The sequence below is a fragment of the Lucilia sericata genome, unplaced genomic scaffold (assembly GCF_015586225.1).
Source record: "Lucilia sericata isolate MDLA Ls3-8-SP2 unplaced genomic scaffold, ASM1558622v1 Contig000009F_arrow, whole genome shotgun sequence".
Classification (NCBI taxonomy): Eukaryota; Metazoa; Arthropoda; class Insecta; order Diptera; family Calliphoridae; genus Lucilia; species Lucilia sericata.
Window position 1 is genome coordinate 1,127,713 of NW_023994049.1, and position 23,059 is coordinate 1,150,771.

At 33.7% G+C, this 23,059-nt stretch overlaps 3 protein-coding genes across 11 annotated transcripts; 2 read left to right on the plus strand and 1 right to left on the minus strand.

Moving 5' to 3' along the window:
* Positions 1 to 177: 177 nt before the first annotated feature.
* LOC119603084 (coiled-coil and C2 domain-containing protein 1-like) lies at positions 178 to 10,941 on the plus strand. Of its 9 annotated transcripts, none has more exons than XM_037955023.1 (8): positions 178 to 296; positions 5,680 to 5,741; positions 5,850 to 7,460; positions 8,542 to 8,693; positions 8,755 to 9,034; positions 9,095 to 9,246; positions 10,295 to 10,439; positions 10,512 to 10,941. In XM_037955023.1, exons 2-8 carry the CDS (start codon positions 5,685 to 5,687, stop codon positions 10,629 to 10,631), a joined length of 2,517 nt encoding a protein of 838 aa, XP_037810951.1. In that variant the 5' UTR covers positions 178 to 296; positions 5,680 to 5,684; the 3' UTR covers positions 10,632 to 10,941. The 9 variants fall into 9 exon arrangements, with proteins under 9 accessions (XP_037810951.1, XP_037810943.1, XP_037810895.1 ...); XM_037955015.1 differs by having other exon boundaries at positions 229 to 358; positions 5,557 to 5,741; XM_037954967.1 differs by having other exon boundaries at positions 229 to 356; positions 5,547 to 5,741.
* On the plus strand, positions 3,111 to 5,546 carry LOC119603444. The gene has a single exon (XM_037955486.1). It carries the CDS (start codon positions 3,111 to 3,113, stop codon positions 5,544 to 5,546), a length of 2,436 nt encoding a protein of 811 aa, XP_037811414.1.
* On the minus strand, positions 10,796 to 22,193 carry LOC119603134 (alpha-L-iduronidase). Its single transcript, XM_037955045.1, has 5 exons — positions 21,642 to 22,193; positions 17,740 to 17,835; positions 16,927 to 17,233; positions 15,914 to 16,863; positions 10,796 to 11,047 (listed from the first exon to the last, which is right to left on the minus strand). Exons 1-5 carry the CDS (start codon positions 22,102 to 22,104, stop codon positions 10,965 to 10,967), a joined length of 1,899 nt encoding a protein of 632 aa, XP_037810973.1. The 5' UTR covers positions 22,105 to 22,193; the 3' UTR covers positions 10,796 to 10,964.
* Positions 22,194 to 23,059: the final 866 nt, after the last annotated feature.

Genomic DNA, 23,059 nt, shown 5'->3' on the forward strand with positions numbered 1-23,059 from the left:
ATCACATTTTCCGTGCAGCCGAGTTTTGCCCGGTCGTAGGGACTTTTTCTCTGGGGTGTATGGAACACCGATTTTGGAGCAGACAAAAAATTATTTGTTTTTCGTATAAATTTTTTGAAATTATCATATTTGTTTTTAAATCGCTAAAAATATAAACATTTTATATTATTACGTGCATGAGTTGACATCACCACATTCGTATGTTTTTATTTGTTGTTTTTGTAACAGCTGTGTGAAGAAATTTTTCCTAACAAATAATTGTTTTTTATTATTAATTCGCAATTTAATACTATAAAATAAAATGTTCGATTCGGTGTAAGAACGCCCGACGCGCAACTTGTGTTTTTTTTTATACCGTGTGAAATTCGATTTTTTGATTATTATTTTTGACTGTATTTTCATCCCATTAACGGACGATTTCATTATAGTCATCTTTTCTACTACTCCATCTGTGGGTATTACCTGTTTGTTCTTCTGACGGTGCCTTTTTAGTGGACATTATGGAGGACGACCCGGACGGGGTTACACCTCGTCTGGAACCAGGGGGGGCAGGACCCCCTCAGAAAATGTTGATAATTGGAAGCACAACTGCGAATGGGGAATCGAACATATCATTTCATGCTAGGAACAATGATTTTGAAAAATTTGCTGAAAACCACATGCCTAATAGAAAGCGAAAACAAAGTGACAGTACAATTCCAGATGAAGAGGAAGACGAAACTGAGGACCCGCTGGTCTTCGTCTCGCAGAACATGCCAACAGTATATGAGGATGATCATAGAGGCCCCTTCACTGTATACGTGGACACAGCGAAAGCGGAACCAAGAACACCAATTAATCAGTATAGACTTGCGAAGAAACTACTTGATCTCAAGGTAGGAGATATAGACAACATTATTAAAATAGGTTATAGTAGATGTAAGGTGACGTTCAGATCGAGATCGGCAGCAAATAATTTTGTGAATAGTAAACAATTGGAGAGTGCAGGTTACACCCCAAGAATCTTTGCCCACCTTTTGACGAAAACGGGAATAGTCTTTAATATACCGGAAGAGATCTCAATGAAGGAATTATCAGCCATGCTAACATCACCAGTGCCTATAGTCAAATTGATAAGAATGACGAGAAAGAATGGAAACGAAAGATGTGCCACTATGAAGGTAAAGGTTGTATTTAGAGGACTGAACATACCGAAGGAGATGGACTTTGCTTTTACGAAATTGATAACCAAACCTTTTATTCCTTTCGGACAGTGTTACAACTGTTTTAAATTTAACCATATGGCGGACAACTGTAAGCAGAAGGAGAAGACATGTGGCAAATGCTTTACTAAACACACTTTGAATTCTGATTGTGATACGGGAATGATAACTTGTACAAATTGTAAGAACTTGCACCCACCCACCGACCGCAATTGTCCGGCTCGGGAGAAAGCGTTGAATCTGAAGAGAATTATGATTCTGGAGAACTTGAGCATCAGAGAGGCTAGAACTAAATATGCTGGTATCATAGGTGGAAACAGATTTGAAATATTAGGTGATGACGGTGTTGAGGTGAATTTCCCTCAATTACGCACCAGACCGGATAAGATCATTGATAACTCTATTGAAGCAGCGAGACACGTACATAGAAACCAATCATTTGCGAAAGTTACCAAATCAAACCCCAACAGGATTAGAGAGGAAGAGAGAGCAAGAAAAGATATGGATCAATGGAGACAACTTAACAGAGAGAACCAAATAGTATTACAGGAGAAGAGAGATATTGAAAACCCCCACTCGGTTACAGAGGTGGAAAGACTAGCTACCCAATTAAAAACCTTGGCGAACTCATTCTTCAGTAAATGGGGAGATGACTCGCTTTCAAGCAATGACAGAAGATTCGTAGGTGAAATTGCAAGAGCTTTAGACAGAGCGCTAATAACTAAGGACAGAGATGAAATAATCGCATCCACAAGTGGTGCGATTGCAAAGAATTACTAGTACATTATGAAATTTTTACAGTATAATATACAGAGTTTGGGGAAGAAAGGTAACAAGGAACTGATTGAATTATATATGGAGAAGAATAACATTGAATGTGCAGTATTATATGAGATCTGGTTGAAGGATAATAGAAGTACCAATTTACTGAACTACAACTTTATTGGTAATTTTCGGAATGATGGATATGGAGGCGTTGGCATTTACCTGAGGAAGAATATAAGATTCATGATTAATAGAATTGACACGGATGGTGAGGTAATATCAATATCGACTTTGAATCTTCCATTTAATTTTAATATTACTGGTATTTACTGCCCACCGGATGTGAATGTGAAACATTTCGGGGACATTGTGGAGAGGAGCATGGCCTTTTTTGAAGATTCGCGCTTGACTACATTTGTATGTGGCGACTTCAACGCCAAGTCAACCTCTTGGGGAAATATGAATACCGACAGAAGGGGAGCCTCTCTTGACAATTTAGTACGAAATTATGGTTACACAGTTCTGAATGACGGCTCCAAGACTTTTGTAGGACCATCCGGGGAATCTGCAATTGATTTAACACTGGTCAGGAGTAACAATAGATTAATACAATGGAGAACTTTGGATCTAAGGATTACGGGAAGCAATCACAAACCTATAAACTTTGAATGGAAGCCTGACAACAGACCCAGTGGCAGTAGGCGTAAACTAATTCGGAACAAACTTATTGATACTCTAGGGAAAATGGAGATTGAAGATGATATTGTGAGCATAAACTGTAAGTTCAGGGAGGCTATCCAATCATGCACTGTGACGCTTAATGGGGAAAACCATTATAAGGCAAAGGCTTGGTGGGATAAAGAATCTGAGAAGCTCTTCAGAATCAGAAATGCGGCCAGGCTGAAAAATGACAGATACAAATCATGGCAGAATAATATAATAGCTGTTGAGGCGGATGAGAACTTCCAGAAACATATTAGGAAGAGGAAACACGAGCATTTTAGGAAACTGCAGGAAGAATTGTCTAATCCGGAAACTCAGGAGAAGATGTGGAGACAGATGAACAACCTGAAGAAATATGACCGAGTAAAAAAGGTGAATAACAGCTGGAGCTCTCAGCAAAATACTCAATTTTTGAATAACATGACCTCCTGCACGGACTCGAGTAACTTTGTGCCATCAGATTACCCACTAGTGCAAATGGAGGATATCAATTTGAATCTGAGTGATTTCGAAGATTTTTTAAGTTCTCGTAAGCCTGACTCTGCAGGCGGAGCTGATGGAATAACTTACAGAATGCTTTTAAATCTTTCGGATAGCGGCAGGAAGAAATTGTTTGCAGTGCTCAACAGAATATGGATCTCTGGTAACATTCCTGATATCTGGAGACATATAAAAGTTCACCCCATCCCTAAACGTGAAGATTCGGTGGATATTACTGATTATAGACCGATATGTCTTCTGCCAGTACTTCTCAAGTGCATAGAGGGTATGTTGAAACCACATATGGAGCAATTCGCAAATTCCAGGAAGATCATACCCGAAAGGTCTTTTGCTTTCCGCAAGAATATGAGCACGACGCAATGCATTAACGATTTGATAAATACAGTTCAATACCTCAGAACTGAAAAACGGAAAGTAGTGGCGATTTGTATTGATATAGAAAAAGCGTATGACCATGTGAACGTGAACACCTTAGGAGCCAAATTGATGGAGATGGGTTTTAATCGTAAATTGGTACTGTGGCTAACATCATATCTCCAAGACCGTACACTTCATCTTCACGATGCGAAAACTAAGACTAATCGTGGACTGGCTCAGGGCAGCGGCTTGAGCCCAATACTGTTCAATTTGTACACGGCATCACTTCACAACATAGAGGATGAAAACACGTATATTTTTCAGTTTGCGGACGATTTTTTCATTCTTGCATTTGATGAAACTTGGGATGAGGCGTTGGACATCCTGGAACGCAAATTTGGTGAATTCATTTACGATTGTGAACAATTGGACCTTAATATAAACTACGACAAGACCACGGTGACATCATTTGGTAGAAGGAGTTCTCAAATTAATCTCAATTTCAATGGTAGAATGTTAACGGAAGTAAAGGAGATCAAATATCTTGGCAGGATAGTCTCGGCGAATAATTCTTCACTATCTCATGTGACGCAGGCAATATCGAAAATAAACCGGACTTGCAGGTTTTTGAATACGACAAGTGGTTGCCTTTATGGAATACATCCGGCAAGGGCCATCCAGTTTTATAGAGTTTATGCCCGATCACAATTGGAATATGCTGCGTCATCTTTTGCGAACCTTTCCGGAAGAGCCCTGGCTAAATTTCAGACTCAATCGAATTTCCACGTTAGAAGGGCCCTGGGTCTTATGAAATCCACCCCGGTACATGTCTTATATCATCTAGCGGCCGAATTGCCCCCTAAATATAGAATTCAACTGGCAGCAGGGAAAGATCTGGTGAAACTATTCCATTTGGAAATGCCTTTGGCAAAATTGCTCCCAACCTTGGAGAAACCTTTGGACACGAGTTATTACAAGATGTTTGATAAATTCAAGAATGTACTCTTGGACGTGGAACAAATACGTACTTCTACAGTGGAATCCCGAAAAGTGCGAACATATGAAAACTTCTATCATAGCAACAAGGCGAACCTGAATCCTCAGGAGGTGAATCAAATATTTCTCAGTAAAAAAAACGACATCATGAGCAGGAATTTGGAGCTGGTATATACTGATGGTTCCATAATGGAGAACCAAGCTGGTGGAGCCTTCTTTCATCCAAGGTCTAACACTGTAAGGAGATTTAAATTGTCGAAAACAGTGTCATCCATGTCGGTGGAATTGCACATAATGGAAAAGGCGGTAGAATTTGCAAAGGAGATGAACTTTCTGAAATTGGCGATACTTACTGACAGCAAAAGTGGTGTTCTGGCCTTGAAAAACGGTGTTTCAAATGCGGCATGTTCCAGAATTCATGATTTGATAGATTCCAGCCCTACACTTTCCACTGTTGAGTTTCATTATATCCCTTCGCATAGGGGAATATTCGAGAACGAACGTGTTGATGAAGAAGCTAAAAAGGCCACTCAAGATGGCCTGACATTGCAAATAAAATGGTCTAAAGACGAAGCTATAAGGGAGATCGAAAGGAGACTACATGATGAGTGGGAGAGAGAATATGTTGATCTAAGTCGTACGAAAGGTCGGGAATTCGGAAAAATATTCCCAAGTCTCCTTAGGAAACCTTGGTTCAACCATAACTCCTTGGGGATGAATGCTATTCAGATAAGACAGTTGAACAGAATACTCTCAGGCCATTCCTTCAGTCCACATACTTTGGCTAGATTACATGTTTTGGATGATGACACTTGCCTTCTGTGCAATGAAGTTGACGACGACTCACATATCATATTCGAATGTACCAAATACAACCACATCCGCTTGAGGTATCCGGTATTAGAGCAGTATGATAATACCACGTCATTTTTCAGGAAGGAACCTATTGAGAATTATCATTTCATTACGGACTTTATTAAGGAGGCTAATATTAAACTTTAGAGAACTTTAGATTTAAATTGTTGGTGGCGTTTTATCCCTTTGGACCAGCCAAGTAAATCTCCCATCCCTTGTTTTTTTTTAAGGGGGCACGGAGTAATCCCAAAATCGACAAAAAAAAAAAAAAAAAAAAAAAATAAAATGTTTTCACGAAAAAAGTCAGAGCCTGCTAAGAGAAGAAATCATAATTTATCACAGGTAATAATAAAGAAATAAAAGTAATTTATTGATTTAATGAGCATCAATGATGATGCTATCAAAGAAAAATAGATGAATGACTCATTTTTTATATTTTATATTATTTAGTTCGGTCTTACGGATATACCAGATGATTTTGATCCTAGCTTAGGCTTTGACGGAGGGGATCATGATGCTAATGATAGTGATTTAGAAGCAGAATTAGCTGCCATTGCTGGGGGAGGTAACAAAACAAAACCAAAACCCAAACAAAAACCAAATCTTTTACCAGCTAATGAATTGGATAAAATGATAGCAGATAGTTTAAAAGATATAGGAAGTGATGATGAAGACGATGAAGATACTGAAAATGACACCGATCTCTTAGGGGAGTTGCAAGGAATTGTTGGCGAAGATTTGGAAGACGGAAATGTTGAAGAAGATCCTACAGAGACTAGTCCGATGGAACCAGAAAGTAAGCCAGAAATATTTTTGCCTACAACCGACATAAGCACCGTTGATATAATTAAGCAGCGTATTGAAATGTACAAAATCGCTGAAGCTAATGCTAAAGCTGCTGGAGAAAGTGCTAAAATGCGAAGGTTTAATCGTGGTCTCAAAACTCTAAATGATCTTCTACGACAAGCTAATTCAGGTAAAGCCATAAATCCTGACGATATACCTCCGGAGGTTAGTGTAAAGCCAGCAGCTAATAGTAATTCGGGTTCAGATAGTAATCCCACTCCTGTCGTCGAAGAACCTCCTAAAGTACCTACAAGACAAGCTCCATTGCCTCCAGCCCAGAGTCAGGAAGAAACCAAGCCAAATGAAAACGATATAGCGCCTCAAACTTCGCAGATTCATCCTTTAGTCCAACAAATGCGATCACGCCAGCAAGAATACAAAGCAGCGGCCTTACAATCCAAGCGTGCTGGAGATACAGCCATGGCATTGCAATTCTTGAAAGTTGTCAAACAATTTGATGTTGTTGTAAAGATGTGTGAAGATGGTCAAGAAGTTGATCTAAGTGATATGCCACCACCACCTGAACAATTTAAAGAATTTATGGAAAAAATGCAAGCTGCATCTGAACAACCAGCAGATCCATTGCCGATGTCACCGGCAGCGCCCGTCACCGAATCTGTATCTGTTGTAGAACCGAGTCTTAGTACTGCCACAAATATGTTGGAAGCTTTACAGCAGCGTCTAGCTAAATATAAATCAGTCGAAGAGTCAGCAAAAGCTGAGGGTAATGCCAGTAAAGCAAGAAGATTTGGACGCATAGTTAAACAATATGAAGATGCAATTAAAGCCTATAAGGCTGGACGACCAGTAGCCTACGATGAACTACCAGTCCCTCCTGGTTTTGGGCCTTTGCCTGTAGAAAATGCAGCTGCTCCGCCGACACCAAAGGTTGATTCAGTGCCACCAAGTCCACCTACCGTTTCAACTACTGCATCGACACCAGAACCTTCACCAACTGCGACTGCAAAAAAGCCATCGACTCCGCCCCAACATATTGATCTAACGACACGTACATCGGGAAATCAACAGAAAAACAATTTGGCCGAGCATCAAATGAAAATTTTGCTAGAACGTCAAAAGGAATTTAAGTTAGCTGCTATAGAAGCCAAAAAGGCTGGAGAAATCGATCAGGCCAAAGAATACTTGAAAATCTACAAAGGTTTTGATGCTTTATTAAATGCTGCCAGTAGTGGCTTACCAGTAGATTTAAATACTGTAAGTAAAAATTTTTTTATTTTAAAAAAACCTTTTCCAAAAACTAAATTTAATTTTAAGATAAATACATCGAGGGACTATATTCAATAGTCTCTATCTGTCATTTTCATGAAAATAAGATTTTGATGGCAAAATATCAAGCGAACTATCCCGCATCAGTGACATAAATTTCAAAAGAAAAAAAAAATATTTTTTGGCAATTTTATAGCAATTTTTAAATTTCTTTATCTTAAAAAAAGAAAAATTCTGAATGCAAAACTCTCTATCTTATCCAAAAATTGCTTTAAACTCTATTATTTTGGATAATTTTCTCTTGCATAACTAGTGTTTTTACTAATTTGGACATGCTGAACACAAATCGCCACAATATTTAAAATCGGTTTAATATTTTTCGAGATATCGCTCATTATGTTGATACTATGTTTAACCATTGATTTTGGACCAAAACCTTATAGTCTGCTATTTTTTATATTATTTTTTTTATTTCATTAAATTTTATATTATTTTATTAAATTGCATAAAATATAATATTTATTGATATTTAATATAATACAAAATTTATATTTCTATGAAAAACTCTATCTGTAGGTTGTAAACAAGTTTTCCTTTATAAATTTGTGAATAATTTTGCAAATAATGCAAAATTTTAAATTCTTTTTATATAAGGATTTAGAATATGGTCGTAAAAATAATAATCACGAATAAGCAGTTTTATTGCTCTCCTGAAAACTAGTATTATTTTAGATAGAGACTATCGACATATTCTATTCGGATTTTCGAAAACGTTAAAAATTAAATTTTAAAAATTATCAAAATTTTTAAATTCGAAATGAAAAATGTGAAAAATTTCATCTTTTTATAGCTTTAAAAATTTCAGCATATTCGGATTAGAGACTTAGTTAAAAATTTTGTAGCAAATTTAGATCCAACATAGAATTAAAAAAAAACATAGTAGAAAAATAATGTTTTCTTTATACCATGAAAAAAAACTTCCAAAAATATTTTTATTCACAAAATTCCACCTGATAAAAGTTTATTAACTTCGTTTTTAGAAATAACATATTAATATCAACTTTTTTAGTTGCCAGTGCCTCCGTCGCAAAGAGATAATCTCGAGGCTTCATTCGCTATAATAACAACAGATGAATGTGATCCAGATGACGATATTTCTGATATAGGTATTCGGATCGAAGAACAATTAGCTAAGCAGTTGATGATGTGTAAAAATACAAGGTAAGTAGCAAGAAATTCCAAGAGTGTTCACTTTTAAAATGCAAACATAATTGTACTTTAGAGATCATCACAAAGCTATGGGTGATATTGCTGGCATGAATCGTTTTGAAAATTTGGCATTAACTGTTCAGAAAGATTTAGATCTAGTACGTTATTCGAAGCGTAAAAATTTCCCACTGCCAAAATTCCACTACGAAAAACGTAGTTTTAATATAGTACATTGTAATACCGACTTAACTGATAATGAATTAGAAATTATTGTCGTACGTGGTATAAATTATAATGTTCCTAATCCAAAGGAAGTCGATACCTACGTTAAAATTGAGTTTCCACTGCTTAATGTAAGTAATAACAATATTATAAAGTTCTTAAAATTAAAAAACATGAAATTTATCTTTCAGGATGAAACGTTCAAAACAAAAACCAATTTGATTAAAGACACCGACAGTCCTGATTATGATCAACATTTTAAAGTTGATATTATGCGAGGCAACAGACAATTCCAACGTATTTTCAAAAGACATGGTGTTAAATTTGAGGTTTATTCAAGAGGGTAAGTTGTAGTATAAGAAATAAGTATTTGTGTATATTATAAACACTTTATAATATACTTTATGTACTATATGTATGTAGTATCTGCAACGTTTGTTTTATTATTTGTATGTACACATATTCATTATGGCATCTGAAAACCCGCAGACATGATTCATTCATTGGTAATATGTATTTCATTGTTTTTTTAGGTTCGAAATTGTTTAATAAAAATCTTAATGTTACCATTTGTCAATAAGAAAACAAAGGGCATTACAATTCAAGCACTTTGTTAACATAAAAATACATGCTTACTGTAAGTAGGCTAAAACAGATTTGCTTGAAGCTTCTTTCATTATAGATTTGGGATGGAAATATCCCGGAACTTTTAAAGTATCAATATTAAACTGTTTTATTGGTTAGTTTATTACCATTTTATGTAGTTGTTGTTGTTGTTGTAGCAGCGACACGTGTAAAGTCGGTGTGGCTGAGTTGACAATCCTTGGTCGTTGTTCGTTGAACTCCGAGTCGTTCCGGTGCGAAGAACCGATTGTCGTGGGACAATGTAGTAGGGTTGGGTAGTGGTAGTGACATTTTTCAAATTAAATAAATATTAATTAACGATTCTCTTGATTGAGCGTAAGTTTGAGCAAGTTATTTTATTATCATTATCCGTTCAAGAAATAATCAGCTTCTACGAGTTTAATTATAAGGGTGATCTTCGCTTCCTGGAACGCAGTAACCACCATAAATTTACGTGTAAGAATAGTAGTTTTTCAGAATAATAGACTTTATTATTAAATATCCAGTGGGTTTGATTGCACGTACAATATCACAATTTTTACTCTAATATTGGAGATTAAATTTATCTGGTCAGCAAGACTAAATCGGAATAATGGAGTGCCCAAGCAAGTATAACACAAGCACACATTTCACATATTACGACTTTATTAAACAAGGCCACTTTGAGCACTATAATTTATTTATCTATGCATTATTATTTGTTTATCATATAAATGGGGCTAGAATCATATATATACATAAAACAAATTGTACTATATACATATTAGATGCAGTTTATATTGTTGTGGATTAAGTCGAATACTGCCCATATGTTGTTTCAGAGGATTTTTACGTTCGGACACACTCATCGGAACCGTTAATGTCAAATTGCAGCCACTAGAGACAAAATGTGATATACACGATACATTTGATGTAAGTTAAAAATGTAACAAAAGCTAATAAACCTAGGAAATTGTTAAAAATAAATTGTAATTGCATTTACAGCTTGTTGAGGGGCGTAAAAAAGTTGGCGGTAAATTGGAAATTAAATTACGAGTTCGTAATCCCATATTAACTAAACAAATGGAACATATTAACGAAAAATGGCTGGTAATTGACACCTGAATGAAATTGGATTTATAAATAAAAGAACGAAATTATATATTTATCTTAGAATATAAGAAATATTTTATTTATTGAACAAATCTTAAAAAAACGGTGTTCTTGCTTTTACGAATTATATATTGTATAAAGTTGTCTGAATATTATATAGACTTCTACTACATGTATTGGTTTTAATAACTCTTCAAAAGTGTTAAAAATTGTGTTACAAATGCGTATTTTTATTTTATTGCTTGTAATTTAATTATATTAAAGCTAAAATCAGATATTTACTACTAAATGAACTTAAATATTTATTTGGTTAATCTCTTAATTTATTCCATTAGAATTGTTGAATTATTTGATTTCAATGTACTGTACTTGATTTGAAAACAAACTGGTGTTGTTAAATATATCAATACCACGTACTTTGTAAAAACCTTAAAAGAAAATCAATAAAAAAAATAATTCAAGTAATATATGTTTTATTTTTTTACTTAAGTATATATACATTTATATTTAAATAAAGTTATGTATTTTTATTTTTTAGCGGAGCTTAAAAATAAATTATTTATATTCAAATCATTCAATGAAAAAATAATTATTTATACACTTTTACACAATTTTTTTAATTTTATCATATTATTTTTTCTATAAATGTTATAAGTAGTAGCCCTTGGAAAAGTAATACGTTAGGTGAGCTTGACAGGAGAATGTATACTACACACATCAAATCCGAAGAAATGCACCTAGGCCAATGTTTGCTGTTAAAAAACCTTATATAGTGATATATGAAAATATTATCGTCCGATGTTCAGAAACTCGTGGGTCGATTATGTATCTCGGTTGCCACTTCAGTTGCGTTGCCAGTTGCCAAAATGTGTGGTTTTTTAAGCAATAACTTGGACATTTTATAAATAATGAATTTTTTCGTCCAATGAGTTTTTAGTTGTTTGAGCCATTTCTAGACTTAAAACACTCTCTTATTTTGAAGCTGGCAACGCAATTGTAGTTCAGTTTCCATACATAATCGAGTGTTCGTGAAATGACAATAAGAAACCATCATAGCAAATCCCAAAACGGATGAAATAGAGCAAATGTTGAAGGAGGCTAAAAAACTGCTTTTTGGAACACAGAGAAGGAATTTGAAGAAGATGCTTCAGGAAATCGTAGTGAGTCAATGGCACGACAATCCAAAGAAAAAATCGAATTGTCTCACTATCTAAGGCAAAGAGGATTAGTTTTTTAGAAGAGTTGACAACTAAGAATAAACCAAGATATACCCTCATTCAAGGGAATTTCAAGTGAAAATCCTGCGAGTAATGCCAGATATTCCAATGACGCAATCAACCCCGAAAGTGAAGATGTCTCAAAAGAAGCCCCGAAAAACGGGGAGAAGACGCCGAAAAAGGAAAAGAGCCGCCATCTGACGCCAATTTTGCAAGAGAAGATACCGGGACGATATCTGCTATTCTATGTACCATACAGGTAATTTGACAGGCAAAATTTATATAGGCCAGATAGAGGAAGGTAAAAAATCTGGTCAACAATAAGATTGTGGACCACGCAATCGCTTCATGGACAAACAATCCATAGAAAGCGTGAGATGGGAGTTCAGCATGGGTGTGATGTTGATGAGGTTGGCATCTCACCAATATGCTGGTACGCTGAACTGGGACTGGTCAAGAAGAGGGATCTTACGGTGCTGTTGAAGTCTACTGTCTACATAAAAGGATGTGGCAGTAAACTGGGTAATCATCGCTCAACCGGGACATGTTTCCTTGATGAAAGACCCTCATCTTGCTGTATTGCAATCCTGGGGTATAAAGGTGCTACCAGTACCTCTAGTCTGCCGGGACTATAAATTGATAATGTCAATTCACTCCTCGGAATTTCCTTGGAATGATTTGACATGGGGTCGAACCAGAGAACCACATAATCTGGTACTACGGGCGGCCAGTTGGCCACAGGTCTTGTCCAGGCAGGTAAGTTGGCGGTGGTTAAAAGACTGATGCACGGTGAAATCTATATTTCGGGATAAGTTGGGTGTTGTTGCCAAATGACAATAGATAGCCAACAGAGGAGTTACTGTGGGACTAAGCGTTGGAAATGAGTTGGTGTTAAATGTATATGATACAGAATGAATGTAGGGGTATACGGATCTCATCCGCTCGTATACCTAGAGTGAGTCTGTCGTACACTGAAAATAATCCATGCCTAATATACACGAAAAATGTTGTACATTGTACGAAATGCTTCGTGGTTTCGCACCACGAAATTCTTTCGTAATATATACGAAATTGTACGAAATATTTTAGTAAAATGCAAAATAATTTTATATAATTTTAGAAATAAAAAAATTATTCATTTTACGATTTTTTTAAAGACATAAATATTTTAGTTCTTTTAAAATAATTATTGTAAATTTAGAAAAAGATTGCGAATTAAAATTGTTAAATTTTTAAGATTTTTTTATATTGTATTTTATTTTATAAGGAAATCTTGTTGTATTTTTTAGTAGAAATTTGTAACCGTCTATGGCCTTATAAAGGCTAGGTTATGGTAATAAAATAAATAAATAAATAAATAAAAAAAAAAAAATTTTTATGTTTTTTTAAAAAAACATAAAAATTTCCTGTAAATTCAAAATTACGTTTAATTTAACTCCCTTAAAATTACGAAAATAACAAAAAAAATCGTAACAAAATATTTTTTTTTGTGAAATCAAAAATAATTCTTGTATATTACTAAATAATCTTATTACGAAAAAATTCGTTACTTTCGTTAAATATTACATGCCTTAACGAAATTATTTTTGTAAAAGAAAACAAAGTTTCTTAATATATACGAAAAAAGATATTACGACAGGTTTTCGTACTTTCGTAAAATTAGAAAAGGGGTTGATTAAACAATCTTTCGTATTATACACGAAATTTTCGTATATATTACGAAAAAAGTAGTTACGAAATTTTTTTTCGTAAAGTTAAGCATGGATTATTTTCAGTGTATGTTGTTCTCATGCGAATGAATGAGAAGTGTACAGTGTTGAATGGTGATGGATAAAAGGTATTTTATGCAAGTGATACCATTGAATTTTCCTTCCTTGTCCATGTATGTTCAGAGCAAACTCTGTTCATACCTGATTTACCACAGTGTGTTCTTTGTGAGTAAGAAAAAAGTCTAAGCTTATTTGATGGATTCGTACTTCGGTCTACCGGTTACGTCTCTAGGTGCTGTTGCCGACTGAACAGAGGCCATACCATCTGATTGGTTGTAAACGGAAGATAGCTCAAGTACTTGAGCAAAGTGCACTTATACTGGATCGGAATATATGTACGTAAATTGTCAGAAACACAATGGGGCGGTGGTGAGTAGTCACAAAAGCTCACCCAGTGGTTGAAAAAGACCACCGAGAAATAAACCAACACGGCAGGTGTTCACGAAAAGCACTCGCCATCATTGGCTAATCAGCGCTTATTGGAAATTCTTGGAAGCCAAAATGTTGAATTGGGTATGGAAAATGGGAAAGAAGAACCTGAAGGAACTCCACTTGTAATAGGTATCGACCAAAACCCCATGTCTAGTCTTTCCAAGAACAGAGTTAGAGCTTATTTCGGCTCTAAAGATGTCATTTTTAAAATTGCAGATTGGAAGGACTGTTGGAAGGAGGTTACCATAAACTCGCTAGAAAAAAGTGCAGCTGGACCTTCCAAAATTGGGTGTCCACAGCATCATTAGCCTCTACAAGCAACGTTGAGGAGGTCAAATCCTTAAAGCTATGTGCAAATCAACCACTCTTGGGAAGGTGCCAATTAAAAATACTATCACTAGGCAAATTAAGGACACCAACATCGGAGCGAGACTGCTACCAACGTTCTGGGACGATTAGAAACAAGGTTATTGGATTAAATCACGTAAAATTCCAACTTTTCAAAGCTGATACACGGTCTCTCCCGAGGACATGTATCTTATGTCACAAGAACTTCTGTTTTCTTCTCTGGAGAAGATTTTCCCTGGAGAAACTCTGGGTAACATTGGAGATCAGAACTCCTCAAAAACCCCAGTGCACTGGGATGAGTATCGTAGTAAACTTCATAGCAGGGGAGATCCGCAAACTAATTAAAGGCCGTAAAAAGACCGCAATATACTGGAATAACTATAGTAGTAAGAAAATAGTTCGAAGAGCCAAACGAGACTCCTAGGAACTCATGTTCACCGGAAGCTATGATCGATGACATTCGTAGGACGCTGGAGGAGACAATGAATCTCCTAATGGACTCTTATTTTCCTCCTACCAGGGTACCTTAAATGAACTGATATTGAGGTTAGGCTAACACAGAGATAGTTATTACTACTGACATGGTTAATGAGGCTACAGGAACAGGTGATATTTTCCCCGCGCTTTTGCAGATGGGTACTGGTTTTAGTTCATCTGTAAAAGATTTTCACTGCATGTTAAAAATTCACATATACTCCAATTAATTGACTGGATGCAAATATTATGAGACACCAAACTAGTTTTATGTTGACCGGGTGCCCGGTAAGTGCAGCGAAACGTACGATATAACTTTCAGGAAAATGGTATTTCGCGGTACAACCACGATTAATAGCATCCACGAATACTACCTCAACCTATTGTCACAACATATATGAAATATGAGGCGGCACTTACAGCCGAACTGCTCATAACTTTAGGTGAACTGGCCAAAAGCGGACTCGTCTTCAATGTATACTGGGCTCATTGGAAGGCCATACACAATCATCGGAAACACTGATAGAACATTAGAGCAAATACCCGTAGGATGATACACGGATGGCTTTCAACTGGCGGAGAAAGTGGGCCTGGGGTTCTATATTACCTTCCAGGCAGAAGTCCGAGCAATAACGAAATGCGTAAACTGATTAGAATAAATATGGCGCCAACAGGGGTTTACATATTTACCGACATCCAGAAGGCAATTAGGGCGATATCAGGTGATAAGGTTAAAGTCGTATTGGATTGTAAGAAAGCTTTAACCGAATACTTTTTCAAAGGTAAGGTTTACATTATATGGGTACCAGGCCATTCGAGAGTAGTCGACAACCAATATATTAGCTTTAATGAGAAGGAATTCACGAGTAACACTCTTAGGGATTCACGTGTAACACTAGTATAGTGCTTATTCAATGAGGGAGTATTCTTAATGGTAAAACCAAAAAATTTAAACGATTTTACTCAATTTTTGTGAAGGAAAACAATAAAATATTAAGTCTTAGGTTTTGAAATAACGTTATATTTAGTCCTACATATACATACAATCACTTACCATTAACATTTACTCCATCCGAAGGTGCAAAGTGAAACGATGGAAATGGTAGATGCCAATCAGAAGAAATGTTTATCCATGGCTGTGTATTATTTGTTCTAAACCAAACGTCATATGTCTTGAGACACTGTACTGATGTTGGATCGATCTCTTGCCACGTAAGTAATACTTCATTATGTGTCACAGGCGTAAGTAAAAGATTTTGTGGACATTTTAAACGAGGTTTTAAAATTGAACATATTCTAAGTAACATTAACCAGGGAGACTTAAATGTACTCAGATTAACCGTGAGTGTAGTATTAGTTAAAGTTCCAGTTGTGAGTATTTTGGGAGTTTGTTGGCGACGCATCATTTCACGTATTGTTGCATTGGGATACGGTGGACTGTTATAATTTAACCAGACATTGAATGGATTTGTGTGACCTTGATCAATATATTCTATAATAAATGCGTAAATTTCATTATCACACACATGGATTTGTGGTAAAATAATGTATTCCCTGCTTCGGTAAATTATTTCATCATCAGAAGATCCTGGTATCGGTATGATTAACCAACAATAATACAGTGGGTATTTGTCTGAGTCAATAGTTTTTAAAACATTAAGAATATTGTCATTTTTCGTTTTAATTGTCAATACGTCCGAAGCCATATTTGCCAGACGTGACATAAGACCCAAAGCAGCATAAACGGGTTTCTGTATAAATTGCGAATGCTGTGGAATAGTATTATTCATTCGAAAATGGGCCAATAGCGTCCTCTGAGAAAATTCATATGGATGATAGCTGAGAAATGCATTATCGTGACTAATTGTTTCCAATTTGGAAAATAAAGTGTTTGTCAATTTAACTTTCCAGTGCTCTAGTATAATATTGACTAATGTTACAGCATAGCGAACATCTGCCTGGAAATTCCGAGGTGTAGACCAACCAGAAATGGGATCAGATTCACTTAAAAATAATCATGTGTATTAATAACATTTACAAATTTAAATGCAAGTTAATTTGTCTCACTCGTTAGAAATTGGTAATTTTTGTAAATTTGGATACTTTTCATAGATTTTTTTTAATAAATGCTTTGAATTGTTTAAAACCACAGATGCATTTTCACCAGATCCCTTGCGATGGTATGTCAGAGTTTCGATTGGGCAGCTTTCTAAATATTCATTACAAAATTCCAAAACACTCCAACACAATAAATGCTGAGATCGAGTCTTGAATAGACCTGCTGGTCCTCTCAAAGGAATATGTAAACTGTCAACGGGTCTGGTGCCAGCGATTTTGAGTCCAAAATGTAAGGATTGAATATATGTAAGATAATCTACAAATTATATTTAATATTGATACTTTAGATTTAATACATTTAACCCATTTTTTTCGAAAACATTTACCCCGTATTCTTAAACGTACTATTAATCGTTTATTTTTGGTTTATTAAGGACATTTTCTATACAAAATTACTACAAAATAACCATCAATAATTTTATTAAGCATTTATGAAACAGACAATTAATAAAATTTCAATAATTAAAGAATGCAACTTTAACTAATGAGTACGTTACAATATGTAGACATATTACCCTTTGTCGAATCTATTATATCCACCATAAAAATATAAAATTAAATTAATTGTTATTCATTGTTAACATGTTAGTTACATACATACAGTTTTTTTTGGTGGGTTTATGAATGTTAAGATTCGATAAAGAAAAATATAAAGCTCATACTTCTCACTACGAATAGTTTCCTTGAAATAACTTCACAACCATTTTTTAAATGAAATTAATTTCCAATAAATATTTGTCAAGTACATATGTACAAACAAACCTTCAACTGAAAAATTTAGTATATTATATGTTCGTAAGTCTGGTTCATTCCATGTTTCAAATCGCCAGTTTAAAACCTTTTTTGCTCCAAACATATCTGCAAATAAATGTAGAAACAATAATGTGGTAATTTTCATATCGAAAACGATAGTATTTAAAGATTTCAATTGTATCTGAATTTAATAATTCATATAAAGATATTTTTTTATGTAATTTAGCTTTTAACACCCTGTAACAATTTAGAAAAAAAGCTTTCACACATAGAATAGTTGATATGCATGTGAAACTAGAGTTCATTTATAGTAATTCTACATATGTCCTTACAAAAGGACTTCAAAATTCCAAGGACTTACAATTTCAAACAAACATTTTAAATATTTTTATGTGTTGTAATATAGTATGCTAATATTAGTATTAAATGAAAGCTGGGAATCTGTACATTTTATCTATATTATTTATTTGACTTATTTAAACAAAAAATCTAAAATGAAATTAAAATTAATAAAGGTCTCATATTCGAAATCAAAATTTTTAAAAACGTTTTGTCACAAATTTTCTTTTAGCTTCCATTTCTTTTTTAATCCTAATGAATTGAAACACACAATATTATTATGTAGCAGAGATTCTCAGCTTCATTTGATATTAATATTTATACCAAATTTTTTTAAACAAATTTAGAATTCCATCTTTTGAAATCGTATGTCCTTCAAACTTTAAGGTCCTTTTACAGGGGCGTAAGAGCTGATTATGAAAAACTGAGTATACAGAGTTAATACATATGGTCCACAGTTTCCTGTACACATAGATTTTTTTATGTGTGAAAATGACTGTTGCACGGTGTAATAATTCACAAATAACCCAGAGATTGATTACAAACTAGATCATCGAAATAATTAATTCAACCATAACATGCATATACTTTCGAAATCGTAATTCGGATACATAATATCGAGGGACTATATTCAATAGTCCCTATCTAAAATAATACAAGTTTTCAGGAGAGCAAAAAACTATTTATTTCGCTAGTTCATGAAGATTTTTAAAAAGTTTCTTCTACAATATATTTGTACGAACATATCTAAGACTCTTATGTAAAAAAGAATTAAAAATTTTGAGTTATTTGCAAAATTATTCACAAATTTATATCAAATAGAGCTTTTTTCCTTCCAAAATTTTCATATTACAAACAGATAGAGAGTTTTTCATAGTAATAAATTTTTTTTATTCGATTTAATATCAATCAATATTATATTTTACGCAATTTAATGGAGTAAAAGAAACCAAATTGTTAAAAAAGTACCAGATTATAATGTTTTGGTCCAAAATCATATAACGTTGATTAAACACGGCAGTAAAATTAAACTAATTAGTGTCATAATGAGTGATATCTCGAAAACTATTTGGCCGATTTTAAATATTTTTACTTATTTGTCTTCAGCATGTCCAAACTTGTTTTGCAACAGAAAATTATCCAAAGGAATTGAGTTTAAAGCAATTTTTGGAATAAATAGAGAGTTTTGCATTCAGAATTTTTTTTTTTTTTTTTTAAGATAGAAAAAATTTCAACATGCTATAAAATTGCCAAAAATATGTTTTTGTCTTTGAAATTCATATCACTGATGCGGGATTGTTTGCTGGATATTTTGGATCTAATTGAAATCGTGGACCGATAATGCCCATTTGCAATACCAAACAACATTAATAAAAAATATTTTTGGAAATTTTAAGCCCTTTTACCGATTCCGCTCTGTCTCTATCCCGATTTCAAATGACGGACAGGCGGACATTGTTAAAAAGGGTCGCGCACCAAATGTCTGTCCATTTCTTTAACTTTTCACCTATTGGTCATAGCAAAAATTGTCCAAAGGAATTCAGATAAATATTTCTTCATTCTTTCCAAATTTTTTTTTTCTTAATTTTTTAAAAGAATTAAAATTTTTTTTTAAATTTTTTTTTAAATATTTTTTTAATATACTTTTTTTAATTTTTTTTCAAAATGGCCATTTTAATTTTTTTTTTTGCTTAAAAGAGAGTTTATACAATTTCCTTAAAGGGCTTTATAGTCCCATAATCGGATGTGAGTTTGATAACCATGAAAATAAAATATTTTTTAACTTAAGAATACATTTTTTCAGTATTTGGCACTTAACTTTCCCCTATTTTTTCAAAATGGACGTTTTTGTTGTATATTTATACCCACCATCAATCTGGGTCCTTATTAAATTCTAAGACGACCTAGCTATGTCCGTCCGTCTATCTGTTGAAAGCACGATTGGGTTCGAACTGAAAGAGCTAGAGAGTTAAAAGTTTCCACAAATATTCCTTATAGGTAAGGTTTGTTTAGTATTGCAAATGAGCAATATCGGTCCACAATTTTGCATAGCCCCCATACAAATACGAGTATAGAGATGAAATTCGACATAAATAAGTTTTATATGTGTCCAAATCTCTCTACCAAATTTTATGACGATCAGTTTATAATTGACCTTACCCCCCATATAAGGTCAGAAAATGACATTAATACTCATTACCGGCTTACAAATACTAATATAGCGATGAAATTCGACATAAATAAGTTTTATATAAGCCAAAATCTCCCCCACATAAGGTCCCTATCAAAAAATGATTTAAACTTAAAAATACTAGTATAGCCGAGAAATTCGACATAAGCAACTTTTATAGAAACGTAATCTTGCTATCGAATTTAATGCGGAATAAGTCGGTAACTCACCCTAAGGTTCGCTTAAAAATATGAGTACAGCGATGAAATTTGACAAAAAATAGGTTTCATATAAGCTAAAATGTCTATTAATTTTTTGGAGAATTGCTCCATAATTGAACCTACCCCCACTTAAGGTCCTCTTCAAAAAAATATTTTAACGCTCATTACTGGCTTAAAAATAAGACTATAGGGAGGAAGTGATCTTACCCCTATATAAGGTTCCCTTGAGAAATTTACTTTAACGCTAATTACTGGCTTAAAAAACGATGAATTTAAACAATGAAAATAAACAACTTTTGTATTAATGAAAATCGCATTACAAAATATTATGAGAATCGGTCCACAATTGAACCTACCCCTCATATATAAAACCACCATGAGAAAATTACAAGTTCTTCATCGTTGTACTCGCCATAAAAAGTTTTTTATTATAATTCTTCATTCCGAATTTGATGGATTTGATTGGTCTATGGCTGACCATAGCCAAAAAAACGAAAAGCTATGTATATAAAAGGTCTCCTTCAGATAATTACTTTTACGCTTATGACTGGATTATAATATTGCAGAAAATTAAAAAAGTACCAGTTGAAGAATGAAAAAGTACCCTAAAGTCCCTTTATATAAATAGATTTTCTTTCAATTAGAACCCTCTATGTTTTGTTGGTTTTAAGTTCCTAAGTTCAAAGCAAACGACTTTGGATGTTTATAACATTTTACAAATTCATAAATTACTTTTATACTAATAAACGAATTTGAAAAACATGACCTGATTTACAATATAAAGTAAAGGTTAGTATTTTTCTCATCTGAATTTTTACTAATCAAATATAATAAGTATGTATATGAAAAATCATGAGTTTTATTTCTTACTTTTACAATAAAGAATCACACTCACGGCGGAAATAATTGACAGTTTTTAAAAATATATAAAACTATATAAAGACATTGGCACGGCTTTTATTTTGTAGTACTCAGTTTAGTAGTAGGTACATAAATTCACGATATGAATTAGTTAATAAATTGTCTTAAATGAATTATTTATAAATAGAAGTTTGTAACCGCGTATGTATGTAAATAGGAAAAACTATATTACAAAAAAGTATTAAAAGGTCGTGCCTACTTTTACCCCTTAAAAGTCCCACTGTGCATAAAGTCGATAAAATAATATACAATTTACTTACTCAAATAATGTTTGGTTACTTGGTAACTTAAGTTTTCCCAATAGAAATCATTCTGAGTTGGATTTTTAAGAAAAACATTAGACAAATTTGCCATGAATTCTATAACAGGATTTAAATCCATTTCGTCTAATTCCATAAGGAATTTATCCAAGACATTAAAATCATAAATAGGTACTCCAGATTGAGTGTATTGTTCAAATTGCAGGAGTTCCAATAGCCAATGTATTCGTATATGTGTTATGGAACCTCTAGGTAGTGCTGATATATACAACAGATTCATTTGCATGGCGTCTGATAGAAGTGAGTCTTTAATATCTTCATGTATTATTCTGCCGGCGGGACATAAACCTGTGTTTGTCCAAAACTTTGGAAAGTTGTAATATGGAGTATCACAGGTATAATTATATCTATGCAGGTTTGAAAGACTTAGTGCTCCCACTATAACCATCAAAGAACCGGCCATTATTATTATTATTACTATTAATTCCACTTTATTTTGCAATTTACTAAATGTTTACTAAAATAAATTTCTTACTACTTGGGATGTATGTATGTAAGTGTGCTTGTTTGCAAGCATGAATCCCACAAATTGGTGATAAGAATCAGCTGTCCATGTATAAAGTCATACATACTATTTAATAAATATTTATATTAAGGCACTTCTAATTTTAACAATTAAGAGTGTTATATTCTGTTATGCCGAATCTTATATAGCCACCATCAATTCATACATATACATAACACGAAATCTACCCTATATAAAACTTTGATATCGATCCATTTGTTTTTGTTAAAATCGAATCGATACATTTGTTTTTGTTAAAAAAATTTATTATAGACCGAGCCCTTCCTAATTAAAAAGTATTAATTTAAAAAAAACAATAAGTTTTTATTAACTTTTTATAACCATAAATTGTTTTTTGTAAGAGTGGTTATATTGGTTATATTATAAACCGATCCTCACAAAATTTGGAAGTCAGTTTTTGATCGTTTAAAACTTATTTGTGTTTACTTTCATTGCTGTATTTTTAAATCAGTTATGAGCATTAAAGTTATTTCCTGAAGAGAACCTTTTATGTGGCATTTGGTCAATTACGGATTTTGTACATAGATTTTGGTCACTGCATTGAAAATATAGGTCAGTCTACGAAAAATTACCCTGCTATGCAATATTATTCATAAGTCCGACCAACGCGAAAATATCGTCCGTTGAAGTTGTATTTTTAATCAGAGAGAATGTATCTCGCAACATCTCAACATGTTCCTATTAACGCCCAGTATCTCTCAACAAGGAGGAGCTAACCGTAATCTGGTAACTTTGACTCCTTCAACAATAAATTATATGGTATTATACCCCTTAATACCTATAGTGAATAGCTGTTAAATTTCTACATGAAGGCACAGATCTATAGTATTAA